Raw genomic sequence first — 19,719 nt, 5'->3', positions numbered from 1 at the left:
CTGGAGTTGAGAGTTGTTGGGCTGCTCTCTGCAGGCCTGCAAGCCCTGTACTTGCCCAGTCCCAAGGATAAAGAAAGAGCCCAGAGTCAGCCACAGAGACATCGATGATCTGTCTAATAGATGGGGGATCTTACACATCTGAAGCTCAAAGGTCCTGGAGCGACACCCCAACGTGACGGCAGGCAGAACAGGGAAGCGTCTTCTCTACCAAGGGAAGAGGGAGGCTACCAGTTATAGGGGGGAATTGACGTCAGGTTGGCTCATCGGTTACCAGGGAAACCAGATGGGTATGTCCTGCTCTGGAGGCCCCTTTGGTAAACTATCATAGTGGAGATGTTCTGATCTAAAGATTAGAACAGTCACCAGCTGGGGCCTGGGACAGGTATGTAGGCATTTACTGATTAGGCTCTGTGATTAAGAGGGACGATCAGTTATGTGAGTAGGGTGTAGGGGAAGCAAGGACTGGTCGAGCAGGGGATGTGCAAAGATCAAGAGAAGAGTCATTTTGGGTGGACCAAGTATATGAGTACTGAACATTTTTTGAGATTTTCAAGATACTCCCCCTTATTAACACATGGAGAATCTTAGGAAGAAACCATCTCTAAGTGAGCATTTGGCAGAAACCTGGATGATTTTCCAGTTTTTTATAAATCAAATGTATCTGGACTTGAAATCGTGGATAGATTAACTTTGTGCAATTCCAGGGAATAGAAAGATTTTACCGGATTTATAGTTTGGCCAAAGATTTGAGATAAGCGATCACCTTACCAGGAGGCTCTTACATAGCAATTTTGCCACGTCTGAGAGGGGCTGCTATCAAAAAGCTACTGTGCGCCGGGGTCATGGCTAAGCACTTTGCATGCATCATCTCATTCTGTCTTCCCCAAACCTGAGAGATAGAAGGAAACTGAGGTGCAGTCACTTGCCCGAGGTCACAAGGGTATTCGAAGTAGAGCCATGTTTCAAACCGACGGAGCTCACAGCCCAGGCCCTTCCCACTCCCATCTCCCCCCAATAACAGGAGCTCAGCACAGAATGTGTTTTGAATGTGTGTTGACGTCACCTAGGACACACATCAGTGTGATCCTGCTGGAGATACAAAGTCAAACACACCAAGCTTTTAACTAAATAACCGAGGAAGGAAAGAAATATGCAGACCAGGCTTGCAAAATTGTTTTTTTCATAAAGCCTTTGGAGTTCCTGTCTTTTCAGTTGTTCCATTTATTTACTCAGTTGACATATGTAAATGAAATAAATTCCTGAGAGAATGTGTTCCTAAGTCCTTGTTAAGGATGTGAATTTTTCAAAGTATTCAGTGTTTGGTAAACTACAAATGATAATGACTGATTCAAATTTCACATTATCATGGGTTGTTACATTAAAAGTCAACTAGTCTTGCCCTTTTAAAATGATGACCTTTAATATAGTAATTTATGAGGTATTCTTTGATAAGTTATGTCTGAGAAGAAATAGTGAAGCTTGTCGTAGCAATAAAAGCGAAGAGTGGCATTTAAAATTCCTGAAGCCATATGTAAAATAGATAACTAATAAGGACCTACTGCACAGCACAGGGGATTCTACTCAATACTCTGCTTGTATGGGAAGAGAATCTAGAAAAAGAGTGGATATATGTATTTGTATAACAGATTCACTTTGCCGTACACCTGAAACTAACACGTTGTAAATCAATTACACCCCAATAAAAATTAAATAAGTAAAATAGATTCCTGAAGCATAAAATCCTATATCCTGATGATCTCCTTTCCTGGTCAATTTCAGAAGCAGAAATGGTGCTGATAAAAATGGTAACTGGGGCAGGGTACCTCGGCTGTACAGTTTTCATCCTGTGCAGTATATAGAAGCAGCCCTACAAGCAGCTAGGCGTTAAAATCGAGTGATTGTGTGGCCAGCAGATATCTTAACCTGTAACTGAAGATCTGGATTTAAAATACTGTAAGACATGATAAAACGTGTATTTTTCCCTTCTGCTAATAAACCAGCGGTCCCCAACCTTTTTGGCACCAGGGACCGGTTTCCTGGAAGACAATTCTTCCACGGACTTGGGGGCGAGGGGCGGGGGTGGTTCAGGCAGTAATGGGGAGCGCTGGGGAGCGGCAGGTGAAGCTGCGCTGGCTTGCCCGCTGCTCACCTCCTGCTGTGTGGCCCTGTTCCTAACAGGCCGCTGACCGCCACCGGTCCGCAGCCCAGGGGTTGGGGACCCCTGTGCTAAACGATCTGTTACTTTACAGACATGCTCATGTAACCACTCGATGTCCGTGTATCTGGACCTCACTCATTCGAGTGTGTTGCTTGGCCTTTTTTAGAACACTCAGGAAACACAGAATCACAGAATTGTGAACACAAAGTATGAGCAAAGGATCATAGGCACCCGACCGACTTCTGCGTCAATTAGTGAGTTTGTGGATCACTCAGACTGTCTGCATCTCTGATACTAAAGGACATTTCTGAGCCCTGAAAAGCTGCATCCCAGTTTCTCTGGGGTACATCCTATCAGGCCCTCAGTGGTGATTCAACAGTCTGCATGTTTATTTCTTAAGTGCCTAGTTTTGCATTTAAAGGCTACGTTCTAGATCTTACGGGGAATATAAATCAATGTGGTTTATCAAGGCATTGATAAGGGGAATATTACAATAGGGAGAGACAGGCAGTGGGTGACTTGAATCATAGAAATGAATTAAAGGTCTCGTTTAAATTGTATTCTTCGCAGAGAAATGTGAGAACTTGTATTTAATGGCAAAATAATGAGGAGTTGCAAGTTATGAAAATGAATGTTCAGATCTCTGGTTTAATGTCGACTTTGCTGGAGGGAAGTACCACCTTGGCAGACAGCAAACAAGCTCTCCATGGCAGCAGGGTTACAAAGGGTATAGACATGAAATATTGCCCCTTGAAGCCCACTGGTAATTTTTTATGCAGAGACTTGGGACAAGTTACAGCCTGAAGAAAGCGGGCTTCCTATTGCGGTCTTGAGCCCATGTCCACGGGATCTGGCCTTTTCCTCGGTAAGAGGGAGGTTTGCACGTGAGCCAAGAGGAAAGCAGAGGCCTCTTACCTCCAGGCAGATAATTGTGTCTCAGCGAGCCGCAGTTGCGATGTCTAATGGGGTTTCCTGTTGGACTCTGCTACCTGCCAGTACTGGCAACAAGCAGGCACTGAGAGCCGGCAGCATATTTCAAGAGTGACAGGGGCTGGAGTCCATGTGTTCTTCATGGAACTTGGCATGTATGTGCCTCCCAGCCCCCACTGTAAGATCCAAACGAGGAGGAATTGTTTCACATTCTCAAAATGGAGAATTTTCTTACTTGATGCCCAAGTTGCAGAGATCAGGAGCCCACGAACTGTTTTATACAGAATCGTCATAGTTCACTCCAGAGGGTCCTGGGTTTCAATTCTCTTTTGCTTTCGCTCTCCCTTCCTCCTTGTAATCTCTCCTCTATCTGTCAAGAGTCAACTCAGAATTGCCTTTCTTTGAAGCCTTCCCCAGTCACACCTTTCCTTCTTGTGTGACTTTTTTTAACCACTCTTAGGGGCCCATATGTGGACCTGTAACTACATGTTGACCCTCCTGTCTGTTTCCGCCCTCCAGGACACAGGCCCTGCTCCAACACGCTGTCATCCCCAGCATCTCACAAACCCTCCACATATGTCTGCTGAGTGATGGGCAAACAAAGGCTAGGACACCGTGTGCTGAGGGTGTGAGGAAGGGCCAGTCCAGGGGGGCTCGAGGAAGGAGTTTTGAGGGAAGTCAGGTCGATTTGGGTCTTGAAGGATTCGGAGGACAGCATTACAGGTCAGGAAAGTGGTCTCACTTGTGTGATAGTGGTGACATTGAGTCCTTTAATGTGGCAAAGGGAGCATTTGTGAGGGGTCAGATTGAAGATGTGCACTGAGCTCAGGCCGTGCCAAGCTGTAAATGCCAGACTGAGGAACTTGGGGCTTTACCCTGCAGCAAGCATTAAGTCACTCATGTGCAGCAGGGGGGTTGCATAAACCATTATTTTCTAGAGATTAGAAATATATATTTTTTACATTACATGTAATATTATACATTATAATATATATTTAATGTCAGTTTTCTATATCCATTCATGCACTGATGGACACAGGTTGCTTCCATGTCTTAGCTAGTGTAAATAACGCTGTAGTGAACATGGGTATGTAGCTGTCTTTTCAACTTAGTGTTTTTATTTCCTTCAGAGAGATACCCAGAAGTGGAATTGCTGGATCATATAGTAGTTCCGTTTTTAATTTTTTGAGATATTTCCATACTGTTTTCCATAGTGGCAGCACCAATTTACATTCCCACCAACTGTCTACAAGGGGTTCCCTTTTCTCCACAGCCTTGCCCACACTCATTTGTTGATTTTTTTTTTTAAATATACATCAGACATTTTATAAATTTATCTATTTAATTTTTGGCTGTCGGGTCTTCGTTTCTGTGCGAGGGCTTTCTCTAGTTGCAGCGAGCGGGGACCACTCTTCATCGCGTTGCGCGGGGCTCTCACTATCGCGGCCTCTCTTGTTGCGGAGCACAGGCTCCAGACGCGCAGGCTCAGTAGTTTCGGCTCACGGGCCCAGCTGCTCCGTGGCATGTGGGATCCTCCCAGACCAGGGCTCAGAACCCGTGTCCCCTGCATCGGCAGGCAGATTCTCAACCACTGCGCCACCAGGGAAGCCCCATCTGTTGGCTTTTTGATGATAGCCATTCTAATAGGTGTGAGGTGATATAGTGATTTTGATTTGCATTTCCCTGATGATTAGTGATGTTGAGCATCTTTTCATGTAGTTTCTATTGGCCACCTGTAGATCTTCTTTGGAAAATATGTCTATTCAAGTCATCTGCCCAATTTTTAATCAGAAATTGTGTTTTTCTGCTGTTGGAATTGTATGAGCTCTTGAGAATCCATTTGAGATGTAAAGGATTAGAGGTGTAAGACCCCTCAGGGATGGCCTAAAGAGGGCCTTTTTTGATGATCCTGGGAGGGAAGACACCGAATGGTCCCACCCTTCTTCTCGTGATTACAAAGTGGGGAACAGGTAGGCTCCCCTCCTTCCCAGGCCAGCGATCAGGGTGGAGTTTAGTGCTCCACCTTTTCACTGGTTCCAGCCCGCGTGAGGAGTGACTTACCTGATCAGTGTCGTCTTAGTCTGTTCGAGCTGCCATAACAAAATACCATAGACGGGGTGGCTTATAAACAAAAGACATTTATTTCGCACAGTTGTGGAGGCTGGAAAGTCCAAGATCAAGCCTTGGGCAGTTTCATTGTCTGGTAAGCATCCGCTTCCTGGTTCATCGATGGCCATCTCCTTGTTGTGTCCTCGCATAGCAGAAGGGGTGAGGTCTCTTTTATCATGGCATTAATCCCAACCACCTCCTGATGGCCTCACCTTTTAAAACCATCACATTGGGGGTGAGGATTTCAACACATGTATTTCAGGGGGACCCAAACATGTGGTCTGGCCAAGACTGACATTTCTGTGGCCACGTTTTCTTGAGGCAGGGTGACTGCATGGAGACCACCCAGGCCACTGGGTGCCCACTCACTGGCAGCCTGTCCTCAGGTAGCATGGCCCTTTGCTCTTCCCATGTCTGTGGAGCGGGGGGAGACTAGGCAGTCCCACGGATTTCTGTTCCCTCTGTTCCAGCTTTCTCACCTGCGTCGGGCCACCCGTCATTGGGAGCGACGCTTTCAGTCTGGGAGAAGTGGCAGATGGGGTTGATAAGAAGACAGAGCCTCCTTGGGCCTCAGGCATAGGCAGGCCCCCCCTGGGTAACAAGGAGCCCTGTGTTGAAGAGTAAAACCTTTACTAACATCAACTGGTTTTAACCCCAAGAGAAGGAGCGTAAGATTAGCACCACCACCCCTAGATGGCTTTTAAACCTGTCTCCAGAGGTGAACAAATCCTCATGTATATGACTGATAAAATCAGTGTCTCATGTTGCTATTTTGTTTTCTTACTTGCAACTCCAGGCCCTACAGAATTAGTAAAAAGCAAGTGTCACCAAGTCTTGTGGGACATACCGTTCCCTCACAGATTTCAGTTTTTACTGAGCAAAGTGGATTATGCCTCCTGCACTACACAATCCACCACCTTGTAAAGGCATCATGAAAATCTCATTTAGTCCATTTAGGATTTAGTCTGGGGGTTTTGATCAGGTGAAAAAAGGCATTAGGGATTCTCACTGTGGTGTGAAAAACAACTTACAGAGCATAAAGTAAGAATCTTATCCTAATTGGGAAAAACAAAAAGCATGAAGCCAGCAGAGTTGTATTTTCATCACACGACTCCGGCACTGGGCTGGATGTGTGACTAGAACTTCTCATCACGAATGTGGGACAGAGCATTGCCTGTCTCGTTGTTGTCCCTGGCTCAGCACGCTTTCTGCACCTTCCACCTCCAAGCGTGTGCCGTGTGTCAGCAAGGTCAGCTTCACTTGGGAGCTTGTTAGAACTGCAGGCTCCTGGGTCCCACCCCAAGCTGGGTCAGAGCCCGTGTCCCCAGGTGATTTCATAACACACATTAATTTGGAGAAGCTCACCTACAGCGCACAGTGCTTCACAAAGTTAAACCTATATCAGAAGCCCTTCCCTGGAGGGCTTGTTAAAATGTGGATTCCTGGGGCTCCCCCTGTAAGATTGAGTTCGGTAGATCTGGTTGAAGGCATAGCGGTGCCGATGCTGCTGATCAGCGGTCCGACTTGTTGCTCTTTAGCTTTGCCCTGAATGAGAAGCTCAGGCCCAGGCCACACAGCACATGGTAAGTGGGAAAATAGCCTAGAGCAGCCCCAAACTGCATAACGCGAGCGAAGCTTGCATTGGACCAGGCCAGTAAGCGGGCATGCTTCCACGGTGGCCCAGTGCAGCCAGGGACAGTCGTCTCTGGGACCCGGGGCTGGGCACAGTCCACTGTCCTGGCTGTTGTCCTGGTATGAGACCCCCTCCCAATAGGGCCCCCTCTGGAGCTTGTGGGCTCCAGTCCTGATTTGAAACTTAATCAGAGCGACTTCAGGCGGCTCCTTGTGCTTTGACTCAAGGTCAAGACCACTCTCCCTTTCCCTGTCTCCACCCAGGGTCTAGCGACTTGAAGGAATCCAACTAGAAGAGCCCCCAATAGGGCCCCTTTCCCTTCTGCAGAGTGCTAATTACAATAAGTCTTTCTGATGGAGGCTCCCTGGTTGAGGCCAAGATGTACATACCTGCCCTTTAGAGGAGGCTTCTCTGAAGACCACAGTATGACTTTGTAGAATTTCTGTAGCTGTAAATAAGAAAAAAATGTTAATTCTCACATCAGGGATGTCACTATCTAATTAACCTTCTTTAGATCCTTTAATTCTTTCAGTTCTTATTAGAGCCTTTGCTTTCCTTCCGTCCTAAAATTTTCATCCTATAAAATCTCAGGCTATAAGACATTGTTTCTCAGTGAAAATGGTTTCCAGGCTTAAAATTCTACCACTGGTAATGATAACCAGTAAAAGGCATGTAGATGGTAAATGTTATGTTTAAAGGCTATGCGTGTTATTTATGTTAAAGGTAAATGTGTACAGTAAAATGAACACTGTCCCTTGAGCCATGAAGTAACCTTTCACTCCACTGGTCCCACATTTCATCCGTATTTAATTACGTAAGCAATGGTAGGCGCAAAGTGTAAAGGTCAAAGAGATTGTGATGCCAAAAACTTGGTCTCTGTGCACCCGTGCCGAATCAAATCTCAGAGACAGCGTTTTGACTGAAGTAGAAAAGAATAGCTTTATTGCTGTGCCAGGCAAAGGGGGACACAGCAGGCTCGTGCCCTCAAAACTGTGTGTCCCAACCCAGGGGGATTTGGTGAGGAGTTCTGCAGCAGTGTTTCAGGGGTGTGTGCAGGGCCTGCATTCCTTTAATCTGGCCTCAGGTGGTCTCCTGATGAGCTTCTCCGGTTCTCAGGGTTCTCAAACTGCAACCTTCTCTCTGGAGTGAAGAATGCTTCATCAAGTAGTTAACATCTTCCACTTGTTGGGGGTTTTAGTTCTGCAGAAGAGCTCAAAGATATTGTTATGGGTATCCCTTGAGATGAGGAGGAACCAGGACCTGCCCCAAGGCTGCACTATTGCTTCTTGACTGCTCCTCCCTTGTCTCTGCATCGCCTCCCTTCCCTAATTAGCAGCTGTTTGAACCTGCCCTTTAGAACTCTGGGAGGGTCATGGAGGCTGAAGCCTATTCCCTACAAACAAGAAATGGGGGACACAGAAGGGCTTCCATGCCCAGGAGCCCCACAGGGTCCTGCTCAGTTTCAGTTGGTGGCGATCGACTTTACCAGATGTGGTAAAGATCTCCTTTTGAAAAGTGGGCCTATTCAACCCGATTTGAATCGGCACACTTTATATTAGAAAAGAGCAAGACATATTCAGGATCTAGAAAGCTGTGCTTGGTGAGCTCAGTTTCCCCGAGAGTTCCTGGAACAGCAGTCAAAGGGTAATGCAGAGGAGGGAACTTGGCCTCCATAATGCTGCCCTGTGAAACTTAGGACACATGCTACATCAGGAAGGCAAAAGCTGAGCAGGACGCGTTAGCAGCTTGGAGCCTTAGTCTTCATGGTCATCCTTCAAACATCATTCATTCAATTTCCTTTTAGAAATTGAGAGTGAGGTGGATCCAAGGTATATCACTTAGAAGCACTTTTTTAAAATTTTTATTTTATATTAGTGTAGAGTTGATTAACAATGTTGTGTTAGTTTCAGGTGTACAGCAGAGTCATTCAGTTATACATATACCTGTATCTATTCTTTTTCAAATTATTTTCCCGTTTAGGTTGTTACAGAGTATTGAGCAGAGTTCCCTGTGCTATACGTTTGGTCTTTGTTGGTTGTCTATTTTAAATGTAGCATTGTGTACGTGTCAGTCCCAAACTCCCGATCTGTCCTCCGTCCCACCCTTCCTCCCACGCCCCCCCCAACTGTAAATTCGTTCTCTAGGACTGTGAGTCTGTTTCTGTTTTGTAAATAAGTTCGTTTGCATCATTTTTTTTTAGGTTCTGCATATAAGTGATATCATATGATACTTGTCCTTCCCTGAGAAGCGTTTTATATATAATAAGAACCAGAAAAAATACAGTTCAAACTAGCTTTAAAACTAAAGGGTACTTAATTGGCTCGTTACCAAAAAATCCAGAGGCATAACCAAGTTCAGGCTTGACCAAGTTCATGGTTTGACCAAGAAGTTAGAACCTGGTTTCTTTTTCTCCCTGTTGCAAGATGGTTGCTAGAAGCTCGAGGCTATACAATGCCTCTTCCATTTTCTTGATGAAAGCAGGGTTCTCTGTTCCAGAGCTCTTGGCAAAAATCCTGGGGTTAATTACACCGGTTGAGCAGCTTGGCTATGCTGATGACCATAAACCAGGGAAGCAATACTCCAAGTGACGTGAGCCTGGATTCAGAGCCCAGCCCTGAATCAGCCCACATACCAGGAGAATAGGATGCTCTGGCTTAAACCACTGACCCACCTGGTAGCAGTGGAGGTGGGCTCAATCCCCAGCAGGCTTTTCCATTGCCCCAGACTTGGTCATAACACGTAGAACTAAGGGGGTTGGAGAGTGTTCCCTGGGAGAAGTGTGCCCGTGCACCAGGGAAAGGAGGAGTCTCCAAATGTGCTGCCTTTGTCCATGACCTGAGGATGGGAATGATTTAGAAGCAAGTGTGTCTGTAGAAGGAAGCTGGTGAATAGATGTGGGCTAAACTAGGAGACGCTCTAGCTTTTGGCTGGTGAGTCTCAAGAGTAACTTTGATTAGTATCTTTGTTTGTAAGACCAGGCTAATTCCTTGAGAATCCGTTGAGGTTTCGTTACCAAGGGTGGCTTGATGATGGTTTCAGGTGAGAATAGTTTCTCACCAACACTGAAGGTAGTGAGAAATATTACATTTGTATCTCCAAGTAATTACTGTGTATATGTCCACGGTTCTGTATGAAAATTATAGTGAAACTTAGGGAGAAGGTGTGTTCTGATAAAGGGGAAATGTGTGATCTAAAAATATTTTTCCATGTGTTTTTCTAATCAGGGAATATATATATTTGTAAAGTAAGTAGTAATAATTCTAAGAATACAGATGCACTTTGGGCAAAGAATTAAGTAACTTTGTGGGGGGGGTTTGTTATTTATTTTTGGCTGCATTGGGTCTTTGTTGCTGCACGCGGGCTTTCTCTAGTTGCGGCGAGCATTTATTTTTGGCTGCGTTGGGTCTTCGTTGCTGCACGGGGGTGTTCTCTAGTTGCGGTGAGCAGGGGCTACTCTCTGTTGCAGTGCGCGGGCTTCTCGTTGCGGTGGCTTCTCTTGTTGCGGAGCACGGGCTCTAGGGCACACGGGCTTCAGTAGTTGTGGCACGTGGGCTTCAGTAGTTGTGGCTCACGGGCTCTAGAGCGCAGGCTCAGTAGTTGTGGCGCACAGGCTTAGTTGCTCCGCGGCATGTGGGATCTTCCCGGACCAGGGCTCGAACCCGTGTCCCCTGCATTGGCAGGCGGATTCTTAACCACTGCACCACCAGGGAAGCCCCCTAAGTAACTTTGTTTTGATTGTTATGAAATAGAACTAATAGTGAAGCCGCAAGTACACATAGCTTAAGAAATGCAAAATGAAGCCTGGTACTTTGTTCTTAATTCAGATCTTAAGCATTTGGCCATGAATGAATAATTCTTAGTGGACATTTGTGACGCTTGGTGGACTTTTGTGACAGTGTGCCAGATGCATGATTCTAAAGCCTTTGATGATTCTCTTTCAACCTTAAGAGTTATTTCAGCAGATGTTTATTATTATTATTCTCTTCCGCTTGTCAACCTGAGAGTTTGCCTCATGAAAAGAGCTGCTGAGTCTTTTGCATGTAAATCCTGATAAAAGCTGCTACAGCCCAGCCCAGGGCCACAGAAACTGAATGCATACCAAAGACGGGTTGGACTTACAAAACAATTCACAGACTGAGTAATCAATCATGTAATTCACGCGTTGTTTTTCTGATGATTTTTTTCAGAACCGAATGGAGGAAAGCAAAGCACTCTTTAGAACAATTATCACGTATCCCTGGTTCCAGAACTCCTCAGTTATTCTGTTCTTAAACAAGAAAGACCTTCTAGAGGAGAAAATTATGTATTCCCACCTAGTTGACTACTTCCCAGAATATGATGGTAAGTCAGCACTCTTCCGCCCGCCCAGTAGCTAGGGACACATTCCACCCGCCTCCAGAGACCAGTGCCTGAGCCGACACACGACAGTGCTCCGTCACTGCCTTTGCCCCCCCCCCCCCCCCCCCGAGCCTGCACGCTGTGACTGATGGAGTACAATTCTTGTTTGTTCTGTCTTTTAAGACAACCTGAAATGAAATGTGTCATACCCTGACAATGCTGAAAGCTATATTTCAAAGCACATAAGAAGTTGTTTTCTTTTGCTGTTCAAAGGAGGGAACAATCCCCTAGTTTTGACTAATTGTGTGTCAACCACTATAGCTCCCTCTTGATTTCCCTTTCATTTGGTAACAGTCTGCCTCTGCCTCTCTCTAGAGAGAAAACAGAACGTTGTGGTCAGGAGCCCATGGTCTGAAGTCGATCTACCCAGATTCAAATCCCAGTTCTGATATTTCCTATTTGTAGAACCGTGATCAAGTCAGTTAGTTGCTCTGGGCTTTAGGACCAAACTTATGTTTTATAGACTATAATAGATAACATACTGTGACATTTTAGCATGATGCCTGACACATGGTGAATATTTAGCAAGTATTTACTTTTGGGGGGCTTCATGACCCCTTGAAGCCCCATCATCCTAAGGGATGGCACCCATCCTTTAAGCTCTTCCTGTAGCACTTAGGGTCTGTAGCACCCACTTCAGTACTCATATGTATGCACTTCGCATTATTTTCTTCCTTCTTATAAACAAATCTTGCCTCCTCAACTAGACTGTGAAATCCTGGATGACCGGGCATGACAACCAACCCCTTCCGAGAAATACTTGTTGATTGATTGGTAACAAAATGCATCCACACCCAGCCACTCTGAAACAGGTGAAAGAGTCACAGCCACTGCCCTGTAAGAACTTACATGCACGGTCCACACCCATCTCCCCATACGTGCTCAAGTCTAGGTTAGGAGTGGCTAACTACGGCCTGCCACCTCTTTTTATAAATCAAGTTTTATTGAAACAGCCATTCATTTATATACTGTCTGACCACTTTTATGCTACAACAGCAGAACTGAGTAGTTGTGACAGAGCTCAAGTGGCCCACAAAGCCGAAAATATTTCCTCTCTGGTCCTTTAACAGAGAAGTTTGCCAAACCCAGATCTAGATGAACAGCAGGTAAGAGGACAAGCTTTGAATGTCACAGAAAACCAGCACTGCCACTTACCAGCAGTGGTGTCTCGGACAAGTTTATTCAACCACTGAGTTTCTTCATGAGTGAAAGAGAATTGAATAGAATCACATATGTAAGTTACTTAGCACAGTGCCCGGCACAGAGAAGAGCACAAACCCAAAAGTACCTATTATAGAGGTGCAACAGTAAGAGAATGGGCTATTTTTTAAAAGTACATTATCAGCAAAGGGTATCTGGCATGGATGTCAGCTCAGCAGACTCCCTCAGAATGGTAATTGCTTCAAAACTAATATTCAGTTTGGCCTCACAGCTTTCTACGAAGACACAGACACATCGAGGATGGGGTTTTATTCATCTTTTCATCACACACGCGTTTGGTATGGTGCTTCTCTTGGAAGGGGAACGTTACATATTTAATGAAGTTCCCTTCTCAGATACATATAAGACTGAGCGTTGCTGACTCTACCACGTGGGGATGTTGTCAGGTATTAGAGATAGTACTGTTTTTGGTAGCAGTGTGTTCCCATCCTCTGTCCAAGTACATTTTCCTTTGTGCTTTGAGGTTCCTTTAAAACGATACTTGGCCAGCCTAGACAGTGTGTTCTCTTTTCCTCCTTTTACTTTGCCACTCGCCTGCCACCACATCACAAGCGCCGGAGCCCGGAGTCCTCAGTGCTCCTGAGGAAACTGGAAGGAAGTAACTTTGGGTTAGTTCTCTCCCACGGCAACAGGCTGGCTCCTTAAACACGAGATCTGCCCGAATAAGATGGGCACGAAGCAGCTGGCTTACACCCAAACACGCATGCTTGCCTCACACACCTGGAAGGAGAGGCTCTTTGTAGTTTTTCTCAGAACTTGGTGAGAATCCACGGATGTGATATGACCCCAACCTCCCGACGCAGCACCCGCCTACAGGCTAGCATGTTTTCGTGATATGCTTGCACACGGGAGGACAGAGGCAGCACGGCCCTACAGAGCAGACCCACCGAGGCTCATGGTGCATGAGGCGGCAGCACGCACAGCACGGCACGGCACACCGGGGTTGGTTTCCTGCAGTACGACACGTGTTAGGAGTACTGTTCTCCCCTCTCCGTGCAGCGTCTTCCTAATCTCTTTACACATCTCCTTTGGCCAATAATTTCCCCAGATATCCCATCACTATGAGTGTGAGCATCTTCCTTCTAACATGTGCCCGTTGTGAATATCTTTTTTTTTTTTGCGCGGTATGCAGGCCTCTCACTGTTGTGGCCTCTCCCGTTGCGGAGCACAGGCTCCGGCCACGCAGGCCCAGCGGCCATGGCTCACGGGCCCAGCCGCTCCACGGCACGAATCCTCGTCCCCCGCAGCGGCAGGCGGACTCTCAACCACTGCGCCACCAGGGAAGCCCCATCGTGAATATCTTTAAATCCCAAGATGTTTTTTACTGTCCATCTCCCCCAGTAATACACATAACGCATACAGGAAACTTGGCCGTGGAAAAAGAAAGACAGACACTGATTGTTATTCATAAAGCAAACACAGCTGTCATTCCAGGAGACTTCAAGCCCTTGTAAGATGAGCTAAGACAGAAAAAATTCTAGGCCCACTCTGCAGTGATATTTTTATCATAAACATGTTTATAGTATTCTAAATTTCACACTTCCACATTTCTGCACTTACAAGGTCTTCATTGTAATGAATGCCATTTCTGTATTTCTCTTCGGGAAGGAAAATTACCATGTCTACATGGACTTGAATTGCAAAATTGTCCATAGAGACTATGGAATTCTGTTACTGCTATGATGACTAAAAGGATTTCTTTGTAGTTTATGTTTATTCAAATAGCAAATTATGCTTAAAAACGTAACAGGTTCCAGGTGCTCTTCCGTGAACTTGAGTCTTGTTCTGATACACTTTAGAGTTAGAAAAAGAAAAAGTAGACCTTTCTTTCTCAAAAAGAATAAGTACAGGGCTTCCCTGGTGGCGCAGTGGTTGAGAGTCCGCCTGCCGATGCAGGGGACACGGGTTCGTGCCCCGGTCCGGGAAGATCCCACGTGCCGTGGAGCGGCTGTGCCCGTGAGCCATGGCCGCTGAGCCTGCGCGTCCGGAGCCTGTGCTCCGCAACGGGAGAGGCCACAACAGTGAGAGGCCCGCGTACCACAAAAAAAAAAAAAAAAAGAATAAGTACAAAATTCATTCATAAGCCAGAAAGATAGTGTTCTTTTAGGAAAATGAGAGGCTGCACCAGTTCTAACAATCTGTTTGTCCTGGTTTTAAATATTTTTATTACTGCTATGGAATTATTAACAGTAAGTACATTGAATAAGCTAGGACATTAAGTGATTATATATATTACATATTTTTAATTGTGTAACTTTTTAATTCATTATGATGCCAGCCTTCTTAATCATTGACAAAAGTTTTAATTCTGGGCTCTGAAGTTAGAAATTCAAACATTCCTTTTGTAAATTGTACAAATGAGAATGATCCGTTTTCGTGGCTCTTTCTCCCAGTTTCCAGCAATGCTGGATATAAAGTTATTTGCAGTAAGACTGGTTTGAAAAGTTTTCAGGTTGGCTGTCTGAAACTCACGGTGCATTTTGTTAGAATGTGCAGGCCCTCGGTAGAAATTTCAAAGATTTCTTTGTCCCAACCAGTAGATGACAATACTGACAGAAAGAAATCTAAGCTGTGGATGGATCCCAAGAGGGTCTTCTGAGAGAGGAAGAGTGGAGGTTATAGCGCAAGACCTTCTTTCATGGTACAGAACTAGAAAAAATGGGAGAAATGCAGATGTATAGTGCCACAAAGACTCATATGAGAAAGGTGCTCAATCCTTGATAGGTGGTGGTGGTGCTTTAGTGTTGCTTTTAATTTACAAGTTTTAAATTAATATATTTATTAGGATCTGTTATGCTCTATTGAGATATAATTCATATACCATTTAAAATCCACCCATTTGAAGCGTGTAATTCAATGCTTTTTGGTATGTTATGTTAATTTTTTAAATTCTGGTAAAATATATGTAACGTAAAATTTGCCATTTTAAGCATGCAATTCAGTGATATTATAATTACACTCACAGTGCTTTGCAGCCATCACTATTCCCACAACTTTATCATCACCCCAAACAAATTCTGTAATCATGAAGCAGTAACTCCCCTTTTCTCCTCCTCCTAGCCTCTGGTAACCTCTAATCTACTTTCTGTCTCTATAAATGTGCCTAATCTAGGTACTTCATATAAGTGGAATCATACAATATCTGTCATTTTGCGTCTGGCTTATTTTACTTGATAAAGTGTTTAAGGTTCATACATGTTGTGGCATCTATCAGAATTTAATTGTATGTATATATTACCTTTTGTTTATCCATTCCTGTTGATGGATCCTTGGGTTATTTCCACCTTTTGGCTATTATGAATAATGCAGCAATGAAAATTGGTGTACAAGTATCTGTTACAGTCCCTGCTTTCAGTTCTTTTTGGGTATATACCTAGGAGTGGAATTGCTGGCTCATGTGGTAAGTCTGCGTTTAGAGTTTTGGGGAATCATCAAACTGTTTTCCATTTTACATTCTCAGCAACAATGCACAAGGGTTCAGATTCCTCCACATGCTTGCTGACACTTGTTATTTTCCACTTGATTTGATTATAGCCATTCTAGTAGATGTGAAGTGGTATCTTATTGCGATTTTGATTTGCATTCCCTAATGAGGTTGAGCATCTTTTCATGTGCTTATTGGCCATTTATATATCTTCCTGAGAGAAATGTTTATTCAAGTCCTTTGCCCATCTTTTTATCAGGCTGTCTTTTTGTTGTTGAATCGTAGGAGTTCTTGGTATATTCTGGATATTTACCCCCTTAGCAGATATGTGATTTGCAAATATTTCCTCCCATTCTGTAGGTTGTCTTTTCTTTTTGGTCATTCTTTTTTTTTTTATTTCTTATTGAAGTATAGTTGAATTACAATGTTGTGTTAATGACTGCTGTACAGCAGAGTGTGTAGGTTGTCCCTTTACTTTCTTGACGTCCTTTGATATACAAAAGTTCTTAATTTTGATGAAGTCCAATTGATCTGTTTTCTCTTTCGTTGCCTGTGACTTTGGTGTCATATCTAAGAATCTGTTGCAAAATTATTAAGTAACTTCTTCATATATCCTGGTAAATGTACCACAATCCTTCTAAGACAGTGCTTGGCACATAAGAGACCCTGGATAAAAGTAAGAAAATGTAAACCAACTTTTTAAATCATCACCCGTAGTGAATTGAATTCTCATAAATGTGGTTTGCTCAGAAACATCAGAAGTGAGGCTACAGAGGACAGCTGTAGATGGACCAGACCTTAAGGAACAGGTTTTGTATTCTGAGAGAGATTTCAGTCTGGAGAATGTAAAATGATCCGTCGTGGAGTGGGGGAGGGGAGACACACAGGGGCAGATTGACAGGAGAGCCTGAGGCAGTTTTGTTGTACGCATGCTTATTATGCAGCTGAAACCAGCTCAGTTAACTCAGTCCAACAGAAGTAAACTAATCACACCCCTACTGAAGATTCTGCTGTGGCTCCCTATCTCCCAAAGAATCAGAGCTAAACTTAGCCTGCCCTTCAAGCTGTCTGCCTGTTTTCACCTAATCACATTCTGTGGATGGATGGAGATGAATGGATGGGCAGGTAAAGTGACACAGGGGAGCAATTACACATAGTAGTGTTGAGGAAGGTGCTTGTAACAGATCCGGTCTGCACTGAAGAGGTCTTTATGAGCGTCAGTAACCACTGACTGAGCAAATGCCTTAACAGATCAGCTGACCAATGTCCCTTTCCTCCCTTGGCCAACAGGACCCCAGCGAGATGCCCAGGCAGCTCGAGAATTCATCCTGAAGATGTTCGTGGACCTGAATCCAGACAGTGACAAAATTATCTACTCCCATTTCACATGCGCCACAGACACCGAGAACATCCGCTTTGTCTTTGCCGCCGTCAAAGACACCATCCTCCAATTGAACCTGAAGGAGTACAATCTGGTCTAATTGTGCCTCCTTGACACTGCCCTTCCCTTCCCTGGTGGGCTATTGAAGCTATACAAGAGGGACTGTATTTCTGTGGAAAGCAATTTGCATAATACTAATTTATTGCCGTCCTGGACTCTGTGTGAGTGTGTCCACAGAGTTCGTAGTAAATATTATGATTTTATTTAAACTATTCAGAGGAAAAACAGGATGCTGAAGTACAGTCCCAGCACATTTCCTCTCTTTTTTTTAGGCAAAACCTTGTGACTCAATGTATTTTAAATTCTCAGTCATACACTCACAAAGAGCTGTTTCTTCCTCTCTCTCTCTCTCCCCTCTTCTTTTCTATTGAGCAAAATGAAGCTGATTTATTTTCCTTTTCCTAACCCATCCCTTCCTCCTGATTTTTCCCACATTACAATGGCCTTTATCCTAGTTCCATTCTTGGTCAAGTTTTTCTCTCAACTGATACAGTCAGGACAAGTGTCATTCAATTTAAGCCATCAACATCAGCTTAATTTAACAGTTTGTAGTTTTCACTGAAGGATTATAAGTATTAATACTGTGGTTTTAAATGTATTGCTGTGGATATACATGTAGAGGTTTTTTTATATAAATACATTGTTTTGCCTCACTTTGGGCTGGGACAGTGGATGCCCATCTAACGGTTAAGTGTCTTTTTTTTTTTTGGATTTCTACCTTCAGCCATAGCTTGGTTGCTCAGTGAACTGTACATAAGTCAGTAAGGCAAGGGCCAAGACACACAGAAGTCCGTCCTTTTGAAATGCCATGTGCCATTGTCCTTCCTCCTTTCCTTCCCTTTTTTTTTTCACCTTGCTTTCTTCAAACTGCAGATGCCAAAAAATATATGCCAAGAGACACTACATTATTCCAATGGCTGCTACCCAGATCCTTTTCATAGGTTGCTCTTAATTTTTTTTTCCTTCAGTTCAAACTTTTCCTCCCTTTTTTTTTTTCTTAGTGTTTGGGCCACAGTTTTTAAAATGACTTTTATTAATGGGTATGTGTTGCCAAAGCTGGCTTTTAAAAAAATTTTTTTAGTAGGAACTTAAAAGCCAGTATCTTAAAGTGTAAGAGAGTAAGACTGTGAAGGCTAAAATGTTTGGCTGTGAATGAACCTGAAATACCAGTTGCCAAACAGTTGGTCACTGTCAACTTGACTCTCATAGTCCATCCTTTTCTTTGCCCTTAAAATCATTGTTTTGTGTCCACATTCCATGTTGAGCATCTAAATCGACAATGTGGAAAAGCTGTCCTGTGTGATACCCCATGAAATCTGCTTTTCTCTCTTCATTTGAAGCCAGTTTTACTCTCTTTGTGTTCTTTAAGGTCAAGTAGGTCTGCCAAAAACATTGGTTGATAGTATCATTCTGACACCTTTAATTTGCAGAATCTGAAGTTACTGCTCGTTTACCATCTTTGGGATCTTAAACTGGTGACTGGCTGAGTTGAACTTAAGGAAGATTTGTGGACCGAAACTCAAAAGTAACCTCTCTGTTCTATAGAACATGTATTTATATAAATGAACATAGTAGGAGAGAGGTCTGGAATTCTATATGTGCAATTTTTCAACCAATGCAAAAAACACAGCACATGTATTGATGAGCTTCTGTCAAGCAGTTTGAGTTGAAATATAATTTAAGAACATAAGTCATGACTGTTTTAAACCTGCTGGGAAGTTAGAATTAGGCCATGATGCTGGTCTCAGTTTAACTACAATACTATTTGGCACGAGTCTAAACTTTCATATACGTCACTCTTTTGGAACAGTAAAGGAGAGGGAGAAAATCAATGGCTTATCAGATGAGTACCAGAGTTACTAAGTAGTCATGGGATGTTCCCATTCTTTACTCTCCCAGCCTCAAACTACACAGGTTACTTGTTTTTTTTTTTTTTTCTCCTTATTCAGAAAGCACCTGTAATTTAATTAAGAAACAGACTGCCTGTAGGTCTAGTGCAATTACGAATGCTCTAATCATTGTACATACATCTCTCCCTTGATATCGCATCATCCATACTGGCTTTGTAATCATTAATTTTTTGGCAGATTGAATGTGCTGTATTGATATGTATCTATGTAATTGTATTGTGTGTCTTGTAGCTAATTCACATTTTGAATAATGTTATTTTATTTACTTTTTTAAGAGAGGAGAATGTAAATTTGTCAGTTTATTTCTGACTAGGGATATTTTTTTTTCCATTTAGAAAAGAAAAAAAAAAAACCTTACTATCGTACGGAGCGGTACTAGCATCGTGCTATATAAAATCATTTGCACATTCCTGAGTAGAGGTATACTGATTATAAGACCCAAAGGTCTTAAGACCCAAAGGTAATTTCATAGCAAAAATCAGTTGGAGCTTTTAT

The 19,719-nt window shown here is 43.7% G+C and overlaps 1 protein-coding gene across 1 annotated transcript in view; it reads left to right on the top strand.

Annotated features, from left to right (window-relative positions):
- Nucleotides 1-18,001, top strand: part of GNAQ (G protein subunit alpha q) — a 288,442-nt gene extending 270,441 nt beyond the window's left edge. Inside the window, exons 6-7 of the mRNA XM_065879190.1 lie at nucleotides 11,018-11,171; nucleotides 17,164-18,001. Of these exons, the coding sequence (XP_065735262.1) occupies nucleotides 11,018-11,171; nucleotides 17,164-17,354 (345 nt within the window). The 3' untranslated portion in view covers nucleotides 17,355-18,001. The remainder of the gene's footprint in view (nucleotides 1-11,017; nucleotides 11,172-17,163) is intronic.
- Nucleotides 18,002-19,719: the final 1,718 nt, after the last annotated feature.

The sequence above is a fragment of the Phocoena phocoena genome, chromosome 6 (assembly GCF_963924675.1).
Source record: "Phocoena phocoena chromosome 6, mPhoPho1.1, whole genome shotgun sequence".
In the NCBI taxonomy this organism is placed as follows: Eukaryota; Metazoa; Chordata; class Mammalia; order Artiodactyla; family Phocoenidae; genus Phocoena; species Phocoena phocoena.
The sequence above is the reverse complement of the archived record's forward strand: the minus strand, read 5'-3'. Positions and strand labels throughout refer to the sequence as shown.